The following is a 25,134-nucleotide window of genomic DNA, read 5'->3' as shown; positions in this document are numbered from 1 at the left end:
ATCAGACATACCTTGTTTAGATCGAAAAAATGTAAGCTATAATTAACTACCACTTTTTTCTGAGTTTATTTTCAATAAAAAATTACTATCGTGGTCAGGAAAAGACTGGGTAGTGTCCAAACTTTGGCGGTCGGTGTTGCTGTTGATCTACTCTGCTTCTGGTATATAGGCAGGGTGCAGTTTTCAACTTTGGATATCTATGGTACATCCGGGTTCTAAACTATTGATAAGCAAAGAAATATTTCCGTATGGGCACTCCTTACTTTCACTCTATATAAATACATAATCCCATCCCTGGATATTCACAGCAACGACCATTCCTGTTACTTATGCTCAGAATTCGTTGATGTAGTTTGATAGTAGAGATACCGTGATGTTTAAACCGGTACATTTACTTGGGCTACTTGTGGTAGTTCATGTTGTGAATGGGTAAGTTTAATATTATTATTTTCAGTAATTAGTCCTACACTATTTTATTTACACTTAAGCCTACACTTATTTTTTGATTAAAATAAAAATCAGTAGAAATGATTATTATTAAAAAAAGTCTTCGAAATAACCCTAACCCAACTAAAGCTATAGTTCCCACTTGAACCCAACGAAAGGATATGTATGCGTTTTAATACTATTTTCATTTTAGAGTTTAGAGTCTATTTTCGTATTTAGTTTTCATATTTTACCTTGTATTAGGCCTACTGATATTACCTATTCGCCTGTTTCAATGTTTTCTTGAAACTAAATATATAATTTGTTTTTCATTGGCTGTTGTTTTGATAATAATAACTATAATAATACAAGTAGCCTACGTATTGTTATTAATACCAGCATAATGTCTAATTTTCTAGACGGTATTTTATCACTGCGCCTAATGTATTTCGTGCTAATGTTGAGGAAGATGTACTGGTGGCTATTTTCGGTACAAACCAAGCTATAGCTGTAACAGTTAAACTGTTTACGAGTGAAAATAAAGCAATAGCCACCCGAAGCATTCAAGTTGAAGCAGGTAGGCAAATGAATCTGTATGAGGCCTACAGATTATCATCGAAGGTCAACTCCGGATTTAATCTTTTCATTGATAAAGTACAAAATGTAATCGTTTTCATAAATGAAATTTCCAACCTATTGTATTTATCCTAATTTGTACCAATAATGTAGTATTTACACTACAGGCTCTGGTTTTCCTAACGGACCCTTACAATAGGCCCTAATACAATGTTTCTCAAATAAATTGAGTAATGCAACTATTATTATTTCTTTTTACAAGGGGTATGTAGACAATAATACCTGCATAACATATCTATCATGCCTATTTCTGTTTTATCTCGATAAGATTAACATTCAACACTTTGTATCTCTCCTAGGTACACCTAAAATAGTTAATTTTATTGTGGATCCATCCGAACTACCAGCCGATGAAGAAATTCCAACAATACGAGTGCAGGCATTTTCCATCGATCCTGCACTTAAATTTGATAAAACAGTTACTGCGTTGGTGACAACTAAAAATCAGGTTGTGTTTATCCAGACTGACAAACCTATTTATACTCCTGATCAGGAAGGTATGTAGGCTACTGTAGTATGTTAATAACAATGTATTCTAACAAACTGGATATGGTCAAATTAACCGAATCTCTTTATTCAAAGTTAATTTGTTAAATTTACCATTATTGTCAAATCCTGACTTATTTTCTTTTGTAAATAAATTCAATTTAATTCAAAGTAAACATAATCTATAATAACAATGAAACGTAATAATAATGTTTAAAATCATTAAAATAATGTCAATATTTTTGGAACCAAGTCGGCAATGACTTGGTTCCTACTTGGACTCAACCTAAATTCATACTCGCTCTAAATTCATACTCGCCCTAAAATCGTACTCGCAACTCAATTGAGTAGATCAATCACAAGCGAGAGCTTGGATCATTCATCGCTTATGATTGGTAACATTGTTAGCGTTGTTCTTGTGTTATTTCAATTCTAGCTAAAATCAGAGTGATTTCCTTGAATGAGCAACTCAAACCTACCGACAGAATAGTTCGATTAGATATTATCACACCTACCGGCGCCATTATCGAGAGGACTGAAGACATCTCTACAATTACTGGCTATCATACTGAAATATACCAGTTCTCTTCGTACCCGACATTTGGAATTTGGTCTGTTATTGTGTCATACGGCCCAAACGTAAGTGAATAAGAACCGTAGCGCCTCTGTATCATTTACATAGAGAACGCATCTCCTACACGTAATCTGCAATCGCTAGATTTAAAAATAACACAGTAGGCCTAATACACACTGCCTCTATAAAAGTAATTTCAAATATAATATGACTATAAGTGGAATATCTAACTAGATATTTACAAAAAAGTTGGTCGATGTTTCTATAAAAAAAGTGTGATGTGATCATCGTGTCCATATATGGGCAAAACAGCACATCACATACAGTTTGATAGTGTAGACAGAGCTTTATATACAATCCTACTGTACAATGACAATAAGTATACAAAAAAATGTTCATTATTTCTGTAGAATGAATGGAAAAGCAAAATTGAATTTGAACTTCGAGAGTATGGTAGGTAGAAAATAAGTTATTTGTTATAAATCACAATTTCCAACGAACAAACAAAATGAATAACGATTGCATAATGATGTAGAATTTAAAACCTAATTTATTTACAGTTTTGCCAACATTCGAGGTAAACATTGAGGGACAAAAACAGATTCTACCTTCAGATAACATGCTCGTGGCAACAGTTAGAGCAAAGTAAGGAACATGTATTTTCTGCATGCATAGTACATGATTAAAGTACCGTTACTAGATATGTTTACAGTAGATCTATGATGTATTAAGGTATTGGATTTTATACAAGGTTTCTGTCATTTTTAGCTGTTCTCTCTACAATCGTAATAGGCCTACATAAAATGAATACTGTATGTAGATGATTAAAAACAATAATATTGTTTTGTGTAGATATGTTTACAATAAGTACGTGAGAGGTACCGCTGTTGTAAAAATGAGTGTTATAAAAAACGGTGACGTTATAGGTGAATTTGATCCTGTAGCTAAAACTGTGAGTAACTTTGTTTTGCAGACCAGAAATCTTCTTCTTCACCATGGTTGTACAAAGGCCAACTCAGACAGCGTCGAGGCCCGACGATAAAATTATACATTTTTACTGTTCTCGCGACGACCTACCGCTATCTGAAGACGACTCGTCTCAGACAGCACCGACGAGTCAAGACGTTTGGTTGGGCCTCGTCGTACGACGCTGTCTAAGTTGGCCTTGAGTATGTATCAACGATCCTCAATTTCAGAATTCATGGTATTTGTTTACACATGCGCATAATAATCTTAGCTTGGTTCGCACTAATTCAACGACGTTAACTAGACGTAACGTAGTCCTAATAAATTATGTTTTCAATGCTACAAAACGAGATTTTAAAACCAAGATTGCAGTGAATTCTTAGAAAAATGTGAAATGATTTAAAATACAAAATGTTTTTAACACTAACTAAACTTATGAAGTGTTTATTATTGATTAATGATACATTTTACAGTTGAATGTCCAAGGAGCGGCTGCCGTTTCCATAGATCCCGTTCCTAAATATGGCCAACACTGGTTCAGCACATTCAAAGGCGCAACTCTGAAAATAGAAGCTGTGGTTACCGAAAGATCAACTGGAGATCGCGAGAATACAACGATCAGTGGCGCTAAATTTGTTGAACGAGTGTATACATTTAAACACGATCGAACTGTTAGTCACTTCAAGAAAGGTACAACATTTGATATTAAGGTATGCTTTATGTAACCGCTCTACACACAACACAAAAGATTATCGACTTAGGGTTGAGGTGAGCGGGGTTCGAGTTGATTGGGGCGGCGGCACTAGACACACATAGACAGTAGCGTATCCAGTAGGGGGGCCGGGGGGGCCCGGGCCCCCTGATTTCGTTTCCGTCGGCACATCATCGCGGCCGTCGGCAAACAAAGGTGCCGGGTGTCACGAAACCTTGCCAATTTAGTTATACAGAAAACAATTACAAATTACTTCAAGAACTTCTATCGTTATTTTAATTATTTTTTTTTCCTTTTCTTTTAAACATTTATACCTCAGGCTCAAACGAGCATTCATATGAAGTTTCACATTTAACCATTCAATAACATCTAATAAATAAATACTCGTTAACAATAAACACATAAATAAATATCTTACAAGTTCCTTTTACTCCCTCAATTATCTCTAGAGATGGCCTTTACCCCTTTCCTAATACTCAAAACCCAAGTAAATACAATAAACAAATAAATGAATACAACAATAAATAAATAATTACTTCTATTCCAAATACACTCTACCCTAACTCCGCTATATGTATACTTGCATCATCGTTACACTTTACAATATTATTCAATTAATTTCATCATATAAATCTCGAATTACCCTCTTAAATTACTATCCCCATTCCCTATGATCCAATTAATACAACACTTTCTCTATCTCGTCTTATATACTTCGATTATAAATCATTCATCTTGTAATATATTTTAGCCACTAATTTTATCAATTTGTCTTATTTATGTTCGTTTCTTTTCCACATAATTATATAATACTCGTTAATTCATAATTCAGTGTCTATTCCATATTTATAATAACAAAACTTTGTTTCACACTATTTCTTAAATTCGTACCTTATTCTATTCTTTCCCACACATATAATATTCGTTATTTCATAATTCATCTATCTATTCCATATATATATAATTACAATAAGTTGTTTCACAATATTTCTTAAATTCATATACTATTCTATTCTTTTCCACACATATAATATTTGTTATTTCATAATTCATCTATCTATTCCATATATATATAATTACAATAAGTTCACACGTTGATAATGCCATGTAAGTTCCAATCAGGTGACTATTTCACACACCAGTAGCCGTTGTATATAACATTCCACGCATTATTTCTGTAACCGTCCTTCTTTTCTTTAACGTCTTTCTTTAATGTCTCCAATTCAATGGCGTGTCGTACTAGTAGTAAGTTTTTCCTTTCCGTCTCGTTCAATTCCAATATCGTTACTATTCCGTACTCACACAAGTGTTCTGGTTGCCAGAGTCCTTTAGTTATAAATCCAATTAGTCAATCCGTTCTTCAATGTAGCCTACCACTCAATTAACAGTCGTAAAAAAAGACCTCAGATTAGAAATTAAGGAGTTATTTATTACACGACTACAATATCGCTGAAGTGTGCATCAAATATCTATATCTCTTACTTTGTGGTTTTCTTTATTTTCTCCGCTTAGCAACTTATCAATGCAACAATAGTAGTTTGCCACACCCAATCAAGAAATGCAACACTCAGCTTACTCCCAACTCCTTGTTTCAACCTCGCGCCGTTCCCGCACACACTTTATATACCAACCCATCATCCAATAAGAGGCCGCTACGCATGAATGACCCCCTCATACGGTACAATGGAACAAAAATTAAATCACTTGTGACATTTTTCCCCCCACTCAAGAACAATGTATGGGGATATACATTTTCTAACTACATGAACTGCGGCTGAGATAATCCGCACCTACGTTATCGCTACCTTTGATAGCTTCAATTCGGAACCTGTATGGCTGGAGCGCCAGTGCCCAGCGCATTATTCTACCATTCGCTAATTTAGCTTTTTGCATGTAAACAAGGGGTTGATGGTCAGTTTCTAAGGTAAATTCTCGACCATATAGGTATGTTTCAAACTTACGTACACTCCAAATTATTGATAAACATTCCTTCTCCATAATAGAGTACGCTTTTTCCCGGGGTAGTAACTTCTTGCTGGCATAAGCCACAGGGAATTTTTCATTTCCATAATTTTGAAGGAGTACTGCTCCGATTCCCTCGTCACAGGCGTCTGTTCGCAGAATAAACGGTTTACTTAAATCTGGTAGACAAAGAATAGGTTTACTGGTTAGTTTTGACTTAAGTGTTTTGAAGGCATTTTCTTGACTTACCTCCCATCGTATCTTGTTTGGTTCTTGATTCTTTGTTCGATCCGTTAATGGAGACGCAATAGCAGAATAGTGTGGTATGAACCGACGATAATAATTAGTTGTTCCTAGGAATGATCGCAGTTGCTTTTTGGTTTCTGGTCGTTTTGCTTGAACGATGCTTTGAATTTTCTCAGGTCGTGGTTTCAGATGACCCTTCCCAACAACATGGCCCAAAAATTCAATAGATTCGTATCCGATGAAACACTTACTTGGTCTTGCTGTTAAATTAGCTGCTCGTAGACGACGAAATAATTCTTTCAGAATTGTTACATGTTCTTCCCAAGAAGATGTATGTATTAAGATATCATCGATATAATTTATGGTATTTTCCATTCCATGAAGTAATTTCCTCATTATTCTACTAAACGTAGCCGGGGCGTTTACCAAACCAAAGGGCATAACTTTAAATTGGAATAAACCGTTGGGCGTTACAAATGATGTAAGTTGTTTGGAACGTTCATCCATCGGTACCTGCCAATAACCTTTACTAAGATCTAGTTTTGTGAAATAATTATCAGTGGCTAATTTTGTAAATAACTCATCTTGGTCAGGTATTGGTTCTGCATCAAACACGGTGCTTTGGTTCACCTTCCTGAAATCCACACAGAATCTATTTGATCCATCCGGTTTTTTAACCAAAACAATTGGAGAAGCACATGGAGCGCATGATGGTTCAATTACCCCCATGTTTAACATCATACTCACTTCATCTTTCACTGTATCCCGCAATGCGTGTGGTAATGGGTATGGTTTGGTTCGAATAGGCTCATCTGTACGAAGTTTTATGTCATGGTTGCCCAGAGTGGTTTTACCCGGTAAATCTGTGAGAACGTCCCTATAATTTGCAATAAGACGTTTTACCTCTTTTCTACCAATTTCATCACAATCGTCACTAATGTGGACATCGGCGATAGTTTCTTTAGCCTGCAAAGGATGAAGCTGCAAAAGGTTATCATTGGTCATTTGTAAAGCAATTGGAGCATCACTTACCATATCCTCACTTTCGATTACAGAAGTACATGCTACTTCCAGCGCCCCCTGTGAAACATCCGATTGGAACTCAGCTAGCGCAGCTACATATACATCTTGACGTTCATGATATCGTTTAAGAAGATTTGCATGAAATGTTTTTAACTTCCCATTCAGATCTATGCGGTAATCTAAATACCCCATTTTAGCTATGATTGGAAACGGGCCTTTCCACTGAAGTAGAAGTTTGTTTCGGTCAGTTGGAAGTAAAAGCAAAACCTTATCACCTACTTGGAATTCTCGTGCTCGACTTTTCTTGTCGTAATACTTCTTGTATCTCCCTTTTGCTTTTTGTAGATTCTTTTGTGCAACTGCACACGTTTCGTTCAATCGTTCCTTTAAGTCTACAACATATTGATAAGTGGTCTTGGTTTCTGGCGTGTGAACTTCACCTGTCCATAACTCTCTTAAAATGGTCATAGGGCCTCGAAGGTTACGTCCATATAGAAGTTCAAAGGGTGAAAACCCAAGACTCTCTTGTGGAGACTCTCTAATGGCAAATAACAGAGGATCTATATACCTATCCCAGTCGCTGGGTCGTTCCGCACACATCCGTTTTAGCATCTGTTTCAACGTGCCATTAAATCGTTCAACAAGACCATTGCAGGCCGGATGATACGGTGAGGTCATCATTTGCTTAATAGACAGTAGTTTGCATACTTGTTTCATCACCTCTGAAGTGAATTGTGACCCTTGATCCGTCAGCATTTCCTTCGGAATTCCAATTCTAGAAAAGACTTTGACTAAACCTTCCGCAACACGTTCAGCTTCTATACTTGGTAAAGCGATGGCTTCCGGGTACCTGGTAGCAAAATCTATTATAGTTAGAATGTATCTATTTCTATTTTTAGAGATAGGATGAATTGGACCAACGATATCGACAGCTATGCGTTCAAATGGTGCTTCGATTAAAGGCATATTACCTAAAGGAACTTTGGTTACTCTACCTTTTTGAACGGTCCTTTGACAGATATCACAAGAACGGCAATATCTGGTAATGTCGGCGGTTATCCCTGGCCAATGGAAGTTCGTTAATACTTTGTCGGTGGTTTTCTTGGCACCTTGATGGCCGCCTAATAATGATTCGTGCGCCTGTCGCATTACTTGATGTCGCAAAGACTTTGGGACAACGAGTTGAGTAAATATATTCCCATGTTCAACTGACGGAGAGCTGAATTGCCTATACAAAAGATTATTTTTATAGAAGAAATGAGAAGTTGCGTTACTTTTACTTACGCGAACACCTTCATTTTCTGCCAGTTCTTTCGCTTTTCGGAGTGTCACATCTGTATTTTGTGCGTTCCTTAAATTCTCAACGGTAATGACTTGATCGACTGCTTCTAGAGTTTTGAGTGATTTAAATGGTTTTGATTGTGTTATAGCTTGTGCCCGAGTAGTGACTGCACATGCTGGGACGTTTCGTCCTGTCCACGTTTTGTCGGGATCATCCGGAGACCGAACACCTTCTATATTTCCTAATATAAGATCAAAAATTGGATTATCCATACATAACGCTTGAGTCATACCTGTAAAATAAGGAGTATTTACTTGTATTGTAGCGAGCGGCAGCCTTCTCACAGTACCGTCAATTAACACACATGTTTTCACGTTACCAGTAAATTGATCTGGGGATACATAACACTGTTTTATGACAACGCCACTGCAACCACTATCCCGTAAGACTGTTACCTTGTGTTGCCCAACCAATCCAGGAGAAACGGGCATACTTCCTGGACCAGATCCCTTCAACGCTGCACTCATGATAGGAAGAAGATTACCACATTTTAAAGTTACATAACTAGATTTGTTATCCATACAACACCTATTCAATTTATGAGGGTTTGAACTAATTATCATACCTCCACAATTTTCCGGGGTTTGGAAAGGATTAGGGTTAACTGTACCATTGGATTGTTCCTGCTGTAAAATTAAAGACTTGGGTTCCTCATGAGGAGGACCAGTATATGGGTTACGTAATCCAGCACATTTATCTACATCTTGTCTACAATTTTTTGCCAAGTGACCCTTCCTATGACATCTAAAACATGTAAGGCCGGTGTTTGGTTTAAAAGCAGTTGTGGCCCGACAATTTCTTGCTAAATGTCCTACCCGATGACAGAGAAAACAAGTAATGGGATTTGACCTAACTTGGGGATTATTAATGATGGGTACCGGTTCTTGGGTTACCTGTCTATGAGTGGTGGTAGGCAATCTTTTTGCTGCTATTATATTTCCGAACATACCTCCTCGTGCTTCTAGGTACTGCTCAGCAATATCAGCCATTTCACCGATAGTTTTTGGCTGACGTTCCCGAAGAAATAACGCTAACTCTCGACCACATCCATCAGTAAACTGCTCTCTCAATAGAAGGTCTTTCAGTCCATCATATGATTGTGCTGCTTCTGCCAATTCAATCCACCTGGTAAGATAATTTTCTATCCTTGCTGCGAACTGATGACCACTTTCTCCTGTCTCTGGTTTCGCCAATCGAAGTTTATTTCGGAACCCATCTGCCGTTAACTGAAATCTTTTCAGAAGTGCTGTTTTCAATGTCCGGTAATTATCTGCATCCTCTGTGGAAAGTCTAGAATACACTTCGAGAGATTTTCCCGTTAGTAAAGCACTTAAATTTATAGCCCAGTATTCAATACTCCATCCCTGACTAACTGCATATCTTTCATATCGTTTCAAATAGGAATCCAGGTCATCCTTTCCTTCATTGAAAGCGGGCAACTTGGGAGTTCGAGCATTTATCTTATTGGTGTTTGGGTCGCATGTTTTAACTCGAAGAGTGTCCCCTCCCTCTAATTTAACCTTTTCTAACATTAACTGCATTTCTAATATCTGTTGGTCATTTCTGCGCAATTCTAATTGGTGAGCCCTCCCCTCTCTTTCCTCCTTCTGCTTTTCTTTCTTTTCAAATTCCTCACTTTTCTCTCTCTCACTGACAAACTCTCGCAATTCCATGCCACTATAACCCAACGCCTTACCAGCCTCGACGAGTCTTTCAAGATCCATGATGCACACTGTAGCCTTATCGTTTTCAATATCTGTAATAAGAACACTAAAATACTGTTATTTTTTTCTGTATATTTTTTTTTTTAAGATTGGCACTTTCCCGGACGAGCCCCCATAAATGTCACGAAACCTTGCCAATTTAGTTATACAGAAAACAATTACAAATTACTTCAAGAACTTCTATCGTCATTTTAATTATTTTTTTTTCCTTTTCTTTTAAACATTTATACCTCAGGCTCAAACGAGCATTCATATGAAGTTTCACATTTAACCATTCAATAACATCTAATAAATAAATACTCGTTAACAATAAACACATAAATAAATATCTTACAAGTTCCTTTTACTCCCTCAATTATCTCTAGAGATGGCCTTTACCCCTTTCCTAATACTCAAAACCCAAGTAAATACAATAAACAAATAAATGAATACAACAATAAATAAATAATTACTTCTATTCCAAATACACTCTACCCTAACTCCGCTATATGTATACTTGCATCATCGTTACACTTTACAATATTATTCAATTAATTTCATCATATAAATCTCGAATTACCCTCTTAAATTACTATCCCCATTCCCTATGATCCAATTAATACAACACTTTCTCTATCTCGTCTTATATACTTCGATTATAAATCATTCATCTTGTAATATATTTTAGCCACTAATCTATATATAAATTTACGTAAGGGCAAAATTCGGTAAATCGCGCCTTACTTCTAGAATTTTTACTCGATGGTATATAAAGTTGGTTCGTACTTTCGGTACTGATTTTAACCACCTGATGTAACCCTGTTTACTAATTAAATTAAGTTAGATAATTAGTTATTGACGATTAAAACGAATTTAGGTTCAACGATTTGCCCCAAATAGGGGTGTTTTCCGATCGTGGTATACACTGTCTAATGAATGTCCATCTTGAAAAATACCCGCCACAAAAATGCGAGGAGGCTTCGCATTTTCCTATCTCCTCCTACGATAATTGTTTTTAATAGCTGAAAACCGGTTGAACAGTTCGAGTACAGCATCATAATGTTGAAGACAGGCCGATTTTCTTTAAAAAATACTATTTTGATACATTTAATATACGTTTTTACAAATGTATTGATTTGTGATGAATGAAACATTCCAAATTATTTGGTTTAACCATACAGGTATAAATTTAGATTTATGGGCCCCCTTGGAGAATAAACATAATAGTATTGCAATGCTGTACAATACTGTTAAGGTATTAACCACTTTTGATCGCAATTTGAATCGCAAATTTCTTACTGTGAGTGTCGGTACTGTTAGATGTAATATAAAAATATATACAAATAAACTTTATTACTGTGAGTGTGGGTAGGCCCTACTGTTAGATTATAAACATATAATTTACAAATAAACATTCCAAATTATTTGGTTTAACCATAGAGGTATAGATTTAGATTTATGGGCCCCCTTGGAAAATAAACATAAATAGTATTGCAATGCTGTACAATACTGTTAAGGTATTAACCACTTTTGATCGCAATTTGAATCGCAAATTTCTTACTGTGAGTGTTGGTACTGTTAGATGTAATATAAAAATATATACAAATAAACTTTATTACTGTGAGTGTGGGTAGGCCCTACTGTTAGATTATAAACATATAATATACAAATAAATAAACGTTAATATTACTGACAGTTGCTTCTCAAAGTTTGTATTAATTAATAATTTAAAAATATATAAACGTCGTAGTGGTGTATCGTTACATGTACTTTACTATTTCAATCGACTATGACAGTGAGAGTTTTAACAAAGTACCGTATTAAATCGTAAATGTTTTACTGTATTTAGTGGTATATTATTTATAGGCCTATAAAACATTAAAAACAATATTTCGTTACTGAGTGGATAAGAATATATTTTAAAATGTTTCCTCTTTGTACCTATCTTCTTCCTCCATCCCTCAACCCTTAATGTTACATACAAAACACAAATTGGGTTTGTTATGAGTCCAAATAAAAAATTTTGACTCATTTTGTTTCTCTCTCGGAAGTAATTCTCAGGGTGCTAATTTTGGTTGATTACATAAATCATTGTGTATATTTATTCGTTTCTGTAAACGATAATGTATTATAGTCCTGCGGTACGTACATTTGAAATCTCCATTTTTTTTCTCGCTGGAAATACTGTGTACTCGAGAACCATCTGTGGGCACGACCTAGATGGTACGCGAGCGAAGCGAGCGTGCCATCTAGTTTTATCAATTTGTCTTATTTATGTTCGTTTCTTTTCCACATAATTATATAATACTCGTTAATTCATAATTCAGTGTCTATTCCATATTTATAATAACAAAACTTTGTTTCACACTATTTCTTAAATTCGTACCTTATTCTATTCTTTCCCACACATATAATATTCGTTATTTCATAATTCATCTATCTATTCCATATATATATAATTACAATAAGTTGTTTCACAATATTTCTTAAATTCATATACTATTCTATTCTTTTCCACACATATAATATTTGTTATTTCATAATTCATCTATCTATTCCATATATATATAATTACAATAAGTTCACACGTTGATAATGCCATGTAAGTTCCAATCAGGTGACTATTTCACACACCAGTAGCCGTTGTATATAACATTCCACGCATTATTTCTGTAACCGTCCTTCTTTTCTTTAACGTCTTTCTTTAATGTCTCCAATTCAATGGCGTGTCGTACTAGTAGTAAGTTTTTCCTTTCCGTCTCGTTCAATTCCAATATCGTTACTATTCCGTACTCACACAAGTGTTCTGGTTGCCAGAGTCCTTTAGTTATAAATCCAATTAGTCAATCCGTTCTTCAATGTAGCCTACCACTCAATTAACAGTCGTAAAAAGAGACCTCAGATTAGAAATTAAGGAGTTATTTATTACACGACTACAATATCGCTGAAGTGTGCATCAAATATCTATATCTCTTACTTTGTGGTTTTCTTTATTTTCTCCGCTTAGCAACTTATCAATGCAACAATAGTAGTTTGCCACACCCAATCAAGAAATGCAACACTCAGCTTACTCCCAACTCCTTGTTTTCAACCTCGCGCCGTTCCCGCACACACTTTATATACCAACCCATCATCCAATAAGAGGCCGCTACGCATGAATGACCCCCTCATACGGTACAATGGAACAAAAATTAAATCACTTGTGACACCGGGGAAAAAAATAAACTATTTATTCTGACAATAATTGAACTGTAAACATAATTCTTTTGAGTGTTTGTTTATTTACATATCATATCATCATTGATCCCTTCAGATCAACTATTTTTTATTTTCATTACATCTAACGAAACACGTAAAAAATGTGTAGCACGTACGTACGGCCGTACGCGGTAGATTGTTTACTCAAAAGTCTTTGACCTACCCTATTCAACCTTGTTTTGGCAGTCTAGTTATGAGCCCGTAGCATCCTAGTATATGTTCCGTTTAGAGTGTTTTCAAGTTTCTTAGTTAGGGTCCATGTCGATGACCCGTAGAGAAGGACAGACTCGACTGTGGTCTTGAAGAAATTTTTCTTCATTAATTTTTCGTTCTTAACGTTTCGTGGCAAGATCACCTCTCCAACGCTCAGCTATATGGGAATCTTCGCAAGATCACCGATGTTATCAAAGAAAGAAGAGTCCGCTTTGTTGGACACTCTTTCCGCAACAAAAGTGAACTGATAAGCGAACTTATGCTCTGAATGCCATCACATGGGACAAGAAGACCAGGCAGGCCCCCAAAATCATTCATTGACCAACTAGTTGCGGACTCCCGACCATACAATTGAAGAGCTACCAGGAGCAATGATGAACAGAGACGGCTGGAAAGAAGTAGTCAAAAGGATCCGAGCAAGCTCGACGCAGTAGTAGTAGTAGTAGTTATGAGCCTCTCATGACCTGGGATTTGTTGTATGTCTTCCTACGCTAAGAGATTATATAGTTCCACATGCCATGTGCTTTTTTGTCTAAGATATATTTATTATAAGTGCCAAAAACCCGATATGAGGCCTTTATTATTCAAAATTTTTAAAGAAAAAGCACATATACCATAAAAAATATCCATGTATTTCATTTTTGGAACAGAATATTCCTTGAGGCTCAACTACAAAACCACCATTTTGTGATATGATGTCATCGTAAGCCAATCAAAGCTGAGCTTTCTCGCGATTGGCATTGCTCACGGTTGAATGATTTAGGATTCTAGCTGATTTGATTGGTGGATGCGAATCACCCGCAGCGGAATGTTTTCTCTCGTGCGTGTACCATGAATCTCTCTGATTGTTACTACACAAAGTTTAGAGCAATGAATTTGTCCGAATTCCGTTAAGTAAACAACTTTATATATTTTATAAGCATTTAATAACATGTTTTATTGATATTTCCAATGGTGATATATAAAATAAATTACTAAAAAACGTAATTATTTGTAATTATTTTAACCAAAAATGGCGTAGTTAATAGAATTGTCGACTGAGGCCGCAAATTGTTTTACTTCTTTCGTGGCTAAAAACGATCATTTTCGGCGATGTTTTAGACCCTATATTTCGAAAACTACAAATCAGATTTTCCTAATTCTTTATTGTAATATGAATACAACATACTAACAGATAATGTTGGTTTGGTTTTAATTTTGCATCGTTATCCTATATAAGACAATATGACTATGTAATCCTAGAACATATATTGATCAGAGACGTCGTGTATGTACAGATAATGACACCAATTTTGTCGGCAAATTGGCAATTCCCGGCCCCCCCCCCCCCCCAACTTCAAAATCCTGGATACGCCACTGCACATAGATAATAAATAAAAGAGTACACAATAGTTGGCTTATAGTAGATGTGTTATTATTCTAAATCGTAATACAAATTATACAATATGCGACTTATAATTAAGTATGCTTAAAGATTTAGATAACAAGTCAAACTTAAGTTTGTTGACAACTGGCAGTGGTCGAGCTTGTCCCCTTTTTGGTGTGGTAAACCCGTTCGAAGTTTGATGCTTATACACTCCACCGATTCCCTCGTCTGGCTGTGGACTTTACACACAGAATCCAACTTGGGCAATCTTCCCTCAACCTGAATTTGTTGAGCAAGGCCTATTTCCTTATTTGGAGTTTGATCAGCTAATAGTTTATCCTTAAAATAATTAGCTCATACTTAAAGTATGTTGGTCAGTACTTTCTTTGTTTGTAAGGAAGTAGGAATGTGTAAATGTTGCAATTTCCTTGGACTGGCACACTTTTGTGGCCTGGGTTACCCTTCATCTTCTTTGACTGGCACACTTTTGTAGCCTGGGTTACCCTTCATCTTCTTTGACTGGCACACTTTTGTGGCCTGGGTTACCCTTCATCTTCTTTGACTGGCACACTTTTGTGGCCTGGGTTACCCTTCATCTTCTTTGACTGGCACACTTTTGTGGCCTGGGTTACCCTTCATCTTCTTAGACTGGCCTACTTTCGTAGCCTGGGTTACACTTAGATTTAATTTTTTTTTCAACAAGTATCACAACTGTGTGTAGGAGAATACTTAGATAACTGCCGAAAAGAGAGTGTAATTTTAACATTTTGATTTTTTTAAGTTAAAAGTTATTTTCTGACTTGTATTACAACATTGTTTAATTTATTTGGAATTCTGCTCTGTTAAAGATAAAATTGAAAATGCATTGCTATTTCATAAGTAAATAAGATATTGCTAAACCAAAATTTGTTGATGAAATTGCTAATACATATGATTAGAGGTAGAAGGTTACAACAGTTGGCGTCCGGCATCCCTTTATGTGTTCTTATTTGGCGTCAAGAATTATAAAAATGCTTATTGAAAACCAACCGTTTTGGCTGGAAATGGAATGTTTTAATATCACTTAGTTCTCCACTCTTAGATTGATTTATTCCACTCTGATGGGTCTCCGGGAGCACAAGTCCTGACGGAAATTGAGGCTTATGGCACTAATGAGAACGGAATTAAAGGCAAGCTTATAGGCTCTGAAGACTTTCTACTGGAAAGGACAAGTAATGACCTAGGCCAAGTAGATTTCCGGGTTGACGTTAATCAAGACACTGCATCCATTTCGATCACTGTAAGTTTCCAATATTATACTAAAGCTCAAACTAGTTTTACAAAGAAAGTGTGATGTGCCCAAATATGGTAGTAATATGTTCAAATATGGGCACATCACATTTTTTGTCACATAAAGTTTAATAGTGTTGATAGATCTTTAGTTTGCCTTTACATTTCTTCAAATACTAGTGAAAAAATAAGTTGGAATTGAAATGGTGTTGTTTTGTTTATGTTAGATTATAACTTTAGACGACGACTTTCCTGAAGCAGCAAATGGATTTTATGAGTTCACCGTTGAACCAATTCACAGTGCAACTGGTGCTTACTTACAGATAAGAGTGCCTCCTGGTGAGATTCCGGTAGGTTGACGATTCTTATCATTATACTGTCTATTTCTCAAAGCTGTCTGTAGTGTTCGATTTCATATTTCCTAACTTAAATAATGTTGAGTATAAGTAAATATATGAGTAATGAAGAAGAAACAGAAAATCTAGAGCAGAGAGGCAGAATGTAACGTCCTGGCGTGATTCATAACTTTATATTAATTTTATATTTATATTTATTTAATTCCCACCGATTTCTTCATCTTAACCGTTTCCTCATCTTAACGGTTTAAAAAAATAGTTATTTTCCAGTATATCACCGAGCGGTTTTGAGCTTATCTATGTCTGTAAATTTGTATATATTATTCTGGTGTTTTTGTCCGAAACAAACTATTAAAGGAATAAAGAAATAATGACAAATAATATTTTATCTATTTGTACTTCATTTTAGGAAACACAAAACTATGATGTAGAAGTAGTCAAGTCTGGAACAGCTCCTGTAGTTGGTTTGAACCATATTGTAAGTTTAATATTAATTCAGTTTATATAGACTGACATTTTTAAATAGTTACACAGTTTCATTTCAAATGTATTTTAGCAAAATAAAGAAAATTAAATGTAAAAAGGTTAGCCTACCTATCTTCTATCTTTATCTACGTACAAATCATTTAAATTTGCATTTTTTTTTTACTTGACCGGCCTCGTAAACGTTTAAATATTTTTCAGTCTTTTACTAAACTCTGTCGGCCTATAAAGTTAGCTTTTATGGATTTGCCGTCTGTTTTGTCAATTTCAATTCCTTTGTAAAAGTTGTTATGATTATGAGTAGGCCTACAGTATTCTAACGGTAATTTGTTTTACCGTCGACGTACGTTGTCGCCTGAACCAACCACACAAACTGAGTGAAGAAGCACTACTCCCAATTTCACCTAACTTGTTCCTGATCTACTATCATCTCTTTCAATCTGTAATTAGGTGGTAGTTAGAGGTAAAATTGTAGAGCATTCTTCAGATCTTGATTCCGAGCTTGGAGCAACGAGAACTCTTCGTATCGACATAACAAAAGATATGGCGCCAAGTGCCAGACTGATCATATATGCCTTTGTTAATGATAGAGTTGTGTCTGACTCGATATTATTGGATATTGTGAAGGAATGTAAATCCCAGGTGAGCTCTTTATATTTTAACTTTCTATACTTTTTCAGTATTAGCATGACAAAATATAATGCACAAACAAATAATAAATTATATATATATAGGAAAAATGAAATTAACCAATTTCACTCTTCTCTGATAAAACGATTTTTGTTTTGAAATTAGGGAGAAAATGACATTCTCCAGAAGATTCGAGCTAGGAAACCACATGAAACTACCAATACAATCTAATACACTATTTTACAATTTTCAGTTGATTGTTAATGTAAATGATCCCACTCTTTCACCAAGTGCAGAGACAATGTTAACACTTATTGGCCCACCTCAGAGTAGAGTAGCACTGTTAGCTGTTGACGAAGCTGTCTATTTCCTTAAGGACTTCCACCGTTTAACAAGAAAAAAGGTTTGAAACAGTATTAAGTATACCTTACCGAAATAATAGACTGTTACAAAACACTATTCTATATTAGTGTGGTGTTGTTATTAAATCGTTGTTCATTTTTTTTTTATTCTTGCTATGTGAAAGCTAACAAAGATTGGTTTGTGAATATCTGCAGGTAAATGTGTCACACTCTATTGAGTAAGAGTTTTCAGTGAACGCTTTACAAATATTAATTTAGTATTCAGACAACGGACTTTTCAATTGTAGATGTTCCAGCGAATGGAGACGCTTGATCTAGGTTGTGGACCAGGCGGCGGAGCAAATAGCAGGGAAGTATTCGAGAACGCGGGCTTGATTGCCATGACAGATGCTAAATTGTATGGAGACTTCCATGTAACCGATGTTAGAGAAGGTTTGTAACAATGCTTTTACCACACACTTTGTGGAAAATGGAATTCACTTCCTTTTTTTTAAAGGAAATTTAAAAAGAAGTATGATCAACTTTTAAAAATAGACTATAAAATCTCATAAATTGTTAAATGAATTTATAACGATGATGATAATGTTTATGACAATAATAGTAATAATGTGATATAAACAAAAAGTCCTTTACAAGCTTAATTTGTTTAGTTAAATTTTTTAAATGCAAAATTATTTATAATTTAGGCTACGGATGCCCATCGCTGTCACAACGACGCCGAAAACGAGCATCTGATGGTGAGTGTTGTACAAATCTATAGGACCTCTTCACGTTTATTTCCAAACGAGTAATCGTAAATAATTAACAATGTTAATAATAATCTAGTCTAGGTCTTTTCCAAATATCTGAATGAATAGTTGTACGTTTTATTTTAAGACAATCAACAATCGTGCTTTGATGAGTATAAATTAAACGAAGAGTTATGTTCAGCTTGTGAAGCCGGTTTTGTAAAAATTCCTAAGAAGACATGCGCACAACGAATCAAGAAATTTGGGAAAAGAAAGGGTATAACCGTTCCAGAAGAAATTGGAGATCCGCCAAATTTACATCTTCTTGACCCCGTGATTGTAGTATTCTACAACTGTTGTGCTAGTAAAGAAGAGGAAAGAAATGCAATTGCTGGTCGAGTTGGTGGCGATGATGAGATAGAGATCGATGAGAGTTCAGACGTCGGTGTCAGAAGTAATTTCCCAGAAACTTGGATTTTTGAAGAATATGATATTCCGTAAGTAGTTTATTAGAGATAACCAATCCACACTAACTGAGCGCACCATTGCAATCTTTACCTGTACTCCGTGAGAATGATGCTTCAACTATTCAACATTTCTGGTTTCTGTTTCTAGTGATAGCGGTCAGACAGACGTTCCATTCTCCGTACCTGACAGTATTACCAACTGGATTGTACAGGCTTCATCAGTGTCCGCTGCTATGGGAATGTGTGTAGCAGACGAAAAAGAGATAGAGGTTTCAAAAGATGTATTTTTACAGCTGAAGATTCCTTATTCAGTTGTTAAAGGAGAACAGACACAAGTGAAAGCGACACTCTTTAATTACGGATCTAAAGAAATTCAGGTAGGATAGGCCTAGGTTTACACCATTTTGTATTACATACAGCCATTAATTGTTTTAAGGCATAGTAGATATATTATTTCCTGGTATCAGAAACGTCAACATGTTCACGTTTGCATCTCGAAAAAAGCTTAACATTCCTGACTAGCATTTATTGCACGTACGCATGGAGTGGTTTTATGCTTATGGTATCAATGATGTTTTTTTTTTTAATTTGTAGGCTAATGTTTACATGTATGGTACAGAAAATGTGTGTTCGAACAGTCTTCCGGGAATAAAAGGGCCTAAACATCGATTGACCGTACAACCAAATGATGCCAGCACCACGTTCTTTAATATCATACCAATAAAAGAAGGTTTATTTCCTATAGACGTTAAATCATTTACAAGCGATGGCAATGATGGTATTAGAAAATTTATTCGGGTTGTTGTAAGTACAATGATTATAAAACAAGCGCTGTCGTGTAAATATAGTTTTGTAAATTTGCGTATTTGTATGCGGTTTCAGTAAAGATTTTTTTCTCTCTTCTGTGTCTATCATTGTATCTATCAATCATTGAGCATTTAAGCAAATATTTCGTTTCTACTCTTTAATGTGACGTATCAGAATTGCTTCATAACAACTATCGAACAACATCTATTCTAACAAGAAACAGCGACAAAAACAGTTAGGCACATCAAATAACTAAATGCAATAAAGATTATTTAAATCATGTACTGTCATTGGGGGTAAAAGTGCTCGCACAATATAACGTACAATGTAAGATCTTTGTTAAATTGTGTGGCGAGCCTTCAGTGCAACTCCAATCACTTTCATTTCATTTATTGTTTCAAATAGTACAGTACATACATTATGATATTATGAGATCACAAATAAGATAGTTTAACAAGAAAATTTTAATCATGTATTTTACCGCCATTTTTCATTTTTACAATTTAATTAACATCGTATCTAAAATTTTAATGAAAACAAATATGGTTAATACTGAATTCAAGCATCTTATTATGTAAATATACCTGTATTTTAACTACTTTAAACACTTACTTTTAATTGTCACAAATGTACTTATACGTATATAATATATTCACCAATGAGAATTTAAATAAACGTGAGATGAACTCACACAAGACAAAAAAAACATACATTATGATATTTTTAGAGTATACTTTCCAAAGTACATTACATTACATGATATAAAATAAAGTAAATAAATATAAATGCACTAACTTAAATAAAAAAATTTTATATAACAAAATAAAAAATGATGATTATTTGCATCATATCAAAACTGTCACTATCAAAACTATCAAACTATTGCATAATTCCAGATTCTTCTAGTACAAGTATCAAATGTTAAGCTCTGTCTACACTATCAAAATGTATGTGACAAAAAGAGTGATGTGCCCATAATATGGACATGATGATGTCATATCAATAATATATTTGGGCATACTACTACCATATTTGGTCACATCATACTTTTTTGATAGTGTAGACAGAGCTTAAGGAAATATTCTACCAATCTTCGCACGTGCGTGTGAATTTACCTAATAGGAATAATGCCTATGCATAAATACACTTTTTTCTATTCTATGTTTATAATGTCTATTAAAGGCTCGCGCCATACAGAAACAAAGAGTGGTGTAAACGCTGTTTATGTCCTAATTAGTTCCTCTCCTTACTTTAGGCAGAAGGGGTTGAACGATACAACACTGTAACAATTCTCATCGATCCAGCTGGCGAACGAAAGGGTGTTGCGGAAGAAGGAGAAAATGAAGAGGAAGACCAGCCGTTAGAAAACGAATTAAATTTAGAACCAGCTAGTAACTATCTTTTATAACTGTATTTTATTTAAACTTGAAAGTAGGCTCTGAATTATTAAAATGATTGACGCGGAACATGATGATTTGGAATTCGGCGCTCAAACTAATGCCATGAATTGAACGAAAACAATTCGTCAATTGCTTCTTTTAATTGAAGGCATTGATGCCTGGGTACTCAGATCTTGTCGTTCTTTTCTATTTAGTTAGTTAGTTCCAGTCAACATTTTTAAGCTTGGTTTTCTTATTATATTATGATTTCTATTCAATGGGCTTGCTTCGCCTACAATGCTAAATTGTAATGCCAATTTACATTAATGTATTTATTTCGATAGCTTTCGATGATGATGAAGAAAATAAGCAGACCAATATCATTGATATACAACTAGCCGATGTAAATGCTATACCAGGCACTGAGAAATGCTTCATTACATTTTTTGGTAAGGATTACTTATTATGTTCTATTTACACGACATTTTTAAAATATAGGTCTGCATTTTATAAAAAAAAAATGGCCTGTTTGCTAAAAGAAATACTACTTTATTCATGATCATGTTATTACGATGTCACAATATCAACATCGTAGTATTGTTTTAAATGTTATACTTTTTTGTGTAGGTGATTTGATGTCACCGTCTGTGAGTGCAATCATCGATGGGTTTGATCCATTTTCACTGTTTGAAACGCCAAATGGATGTGGTGAACAGACCATGAAGCGAATGTCGGCGAACGTATATACCATGGTATACTTGTCACAGACAGACCGTGTAACGTCCGAAGTTGAAGAGCGTGGCTTTGCACTTATTAAACAAAGTAAATTTCTATTGTAAAAATAAATTATTTTCAAGGCTGCAAAAAATACAGTATTCAATGAAGGCAATCTATATCCATGGAGGAAAAATATTTTTTTATTTTTTTCCTCCATGCTATATCTAACACAGGATCCTGGAATCTTATTGATCAAATGTTTTATTTGTGTTTGCGACACGATCAGTTCCACTCCCCTAAACATAAACCGGGGAATGATGTACTTGGTACTGTAACCGCAACTAATTTGAATTTGTCGCAGCCAATCCTAAGATCAAAGAACTGTTACAAGTTCTTATTTTGGCAAGGCGAGCTTAGCATAGCCGGCCTTGATCTAATATCATCCCCTTTGAACCAAAAAAAGGATTGTCATTTTACTTGTATCTTCCCAGACACATCGTACCGCGTCGCCCTTTCGAAAAAAACTGCACTTATTACAATTTTAGTGAATTTAGGCTACCCTATAGCGTCATCCCTAACTTCCCGGTATTCTTACCTCAGCAAGGAAGAAAATGGTTACATAAAAAGTGCTCCATTAAATTCCACTCTTTCTACTAATGCTGTATGAGTGAAGCCGCGGGGGATTCTATTTGCTAATGTACATTTTTTACGTAGCTCTGACTAACTAATATCTAAAAAATATTCACAATCCTGATCGGTCGATCAAGACCGGTCGATCGAGACCGCGCTATTGCGATGTTGATTACGATCCACTAGTTTGAACAGGCCCATGTGACGTATAATATATTCGCTCTTTTCTCAAAATGTGGATACTGTGAACACCCATTATATTTTTTCTGATAAAATAGGCTACGAGAGAATGATCACATTCCAATTAGACAACGGAGGAATTACAGTTTGGGTTACTAAGCCAGCAAGTATATGGTAAGGAAATAGTTATAATCTAAGCTGTAAAGCGTGGTTCCCACTAGCGACGCAACGCAATGCAGAGACGTATTGACGCAATTTCCGTATTGCGAACCGACGACGCAACAGTACTAAAACTAGTTTGAATTTGTCGCAGCCAATCCTAAAATCAACGGACAGTTCCTATTTTAGCAAGGCGAGCTTAGCATCTTGTTGTTAGATTGCCTTGATCTAATATCCCCTTTGAACCAAAACAAGTATTATCATTGTACCTGTATCTTCCCAGATACATCGTACCGCGTCGCCCTTTTGAAAAAAAGTGCAGTTATTAAAATGTTACTGAATGTAGGCTACACTATATTGTCATCTGTTAAATTCCAAATACAAAAATCGCAAATATGAGTTCACACAGGCAAACACAAAATGGAAGGGAATTTTCTTACGTTGCGTAGGTTGTGTTACGTTGCGTCGCTAGTGCGAACCAAGCTTAAGTGAATATAAAATGCCCGAAAGAGCCTGTGACTTAAAATGATCCACTGTGATCAATATCATCTGTGGTTTAGTGCTAAAGTCGGGTTTTGAATCTGTCCAGGATGTACGTTTATGCGGATTTGTAATTAGATAATAATATAATAGATCAGATCGCATTAACACCAGCCCCTCGAGATAAGAGAAAAAAAATGTTTCTCCACTAAAAGTTGTGAAGTTTGTAACCTCTCTTTATCCTTTTAGGTTGACATCTTACAGTATCAAAGTGTTCTATGAGGTTTTAGAGTTGGGAGGTTATGTTGACAAAGAGAAATTGTGTGAAGCGTACTTATTCTTAGGGAGTAGTTACGAAGACGTTGGTGAAGGACAGGGAAAATTTCAGGAAACATACAATGCTCACCACCAGGAAATGATCGTAAGTGGTTCTAATTCATTTTATTTTGTTTGGTATACTAATTTCGTTTTCAGGGTACATTCTTGATTGTAACATAACCATGTATATGCGTGAGACAAACGGGCATGACGCACTAGAGTCCTTCTTGTAGATTGTAAAATTACGTGTTCTGTGTTTTTTGTAGGGCGGTATCAGTGGTGATCTGATGATGACGGCATTTGTGATGATTACGATTATACAATCAAATCCAGCCAATATTGAACGTGATCCATTAGCTTGTAACGTGGTATGTTTTTCTTTTGTTTTAAGTTTTTTTCAAATTGATAGGGGACTTACTTATATTTATGTATATATATATAACTTTATGTAAGGAAAAATTACGATAAATCAAGGGTAACTTCTAGACATGTTACTCAATAAGCAGTCTTGGAATTTGTAACATGTTTACTTGACCACCTCAAGTATAGATATGACACGGCACGTGTGACAGTCAACATGTGGCCTAGTTCTGGCCAAAACAATATTGAATTAATTGCTAATGACTTGAACTGTACGAAATATTTCTTATTTCACAGAATTATGATGATAGAATATCCAAGGCTGTAGCGTACCTTGAAGCCAACATAAACGCATTGACCACACCTTATCATCGGATTGTAGCGGCATATGCTTTGAGTGTTGCTGAAAGTGACATGGCTGATGTTTTATGGGCTCAAGTAAAACTTGAAGCTTCCTTCGATCCAGTTAAAGGCACACGTCATTGGTTGATGCAAACATCTACATTAACTATAGAGGCAACTGGTTACGCACTGATGGCAGCCGTTTACAGGAACGAAGTTGTTTACGCTAACGGAATGGTGAATTGGTTGACAGAACATGGAGACTACAAACGAGGATGGTCTACTACCTCTGTAAGTATTCATAAAATATCTTGATGCGCAGTTGCAACGGTATTTAAGTTCGCTATACATGGTGTTATCACCTATATTAAAAATATCTTTGAGCTTCTAAGATATGTTTGTAATTTAATGTTTGTAATTTAAAATTCTATGGGAGAAAAGGTTAGATATCATTTAAAATGGCAGGTTTTACTACAATTCACTATAATAATCTGTATTGTCTTTGTTTTTTTCTCAAATATGCATAATAAATCATTACTTCACTTAAGACCAAC

The 25,134-nt window shown here is 35.3% G+C and overlaps 1 protein-coding gene across 1 annotated transcript in view; it reads left to right on the top strand.

The window, feature by feature from the left end:
* Window positions 1–270: 270 nt before the first annotated feature.
* The window catches only part of LOC140047255 (complement C3-like), a 32,700-nt gene continuing 7,836 nt past the window's right edge, over window positions 271–25,134 (top strand). The window contains exons 1-25 of the mRNA XM_072092161.1: window positions 271–429; window positions 846–1,003; window positions 1,362–1,559; window positions 1,985–2,187; window positions 2,533–2,575; window positions 2,683–2,767; window positions 2,975–3,074; window positions 3,562–3,798; window positions 15,995–16,192; window positions 16,410–16,532; window positions 16,948–17,016; window positions 17,472–17,663; window positions 17,905–18,054; window positions 18,301–18,445; window positions 18,700–18,750; window positions 18,890–19,238; window positions 19,357–19,585; window positions 19,803–20,012; window positions 21,271–21,406; window positions 21,739–21,843; window positions 22,022–22,216; window positions 23,020–23,095; window positions 23,810–23,981; window positions 24,145–24,246; window positions 24,536–24,871. Of these exons, the coding sequence (XP_071948262.1) occupies window positions 374–429; window positions 846–1,003; window positions 1,362–1,559; window positions 1,985–2,187; window positions 2,533–2,575; window positions 2,683–2,767; window positions 2,975–3,074; window positions 3,562–3,798; window positions 15,995–16,192; window positions 16,410–16,532; window positions 16,948–17,016; window positions 17,472–17,663; window positions 17,905–18,054; window positions 18,301–18,445; window positions 18,700–18,750; window positions 18,890–19,238; window positions 19,357–19,585; window positions 19,803–20,012; window positions 21,271–21,406; window positions 21,739–21,843; window positions 22,022–22,216; window positions 23,020–23,095; window positions 23,810–23,981; window positions 24,145–24,246; window positions 24,536–24,871 (3,918 nt within the window). The 5' untranslated portion in view covers window positions 271–373. The remainder of the gene's footprint in view (window positions 430–845; window positions 1,004–1,361; window positions 1,560–1,984; window positions 2,188–2,532; window positions 2,576–2,682; window positions 2,768–2,974; window positions 3,075–3,561; window positions 3,799–15,994; window positions 16,193–16,409; window positions 16,533–16,947; window positions 17,017–17,471; window positions 17,664–17,904; window positions 18,055–18,300; window positions 18,446–18,699; window positions 18,751–18,889; window positions 19,239–19,356; window positions 19,586–19,802; window positions 20,013–21,270; window positions 21,407–21,738; window positions 21,844–22,021; window positions 22,217–23,019; window positions 23,096–23,809; window positions 23,982–24,144; window positions 24,247–24,535; window positions 24,872–25,134) is intronic.

Source organism: Antedon mediterranea, chromosome 4 (assembly GCF_964355755.1).
Source record: "Antedon mediterranea chromosome 4, ecAntMedi1.1, whole genome shotgun sequence".
Taxonomy (NCBI): Eukaryota; Metazoa; Echinodermata; class Crinoidea; order Comatulida; family Antedonidae; genus Antedon; species Antedon mediterranea.
Note: the sequence above shows the minus strand (reverse complement) of the source record. Positions and strands in the feature narration are given on the sequence as shown.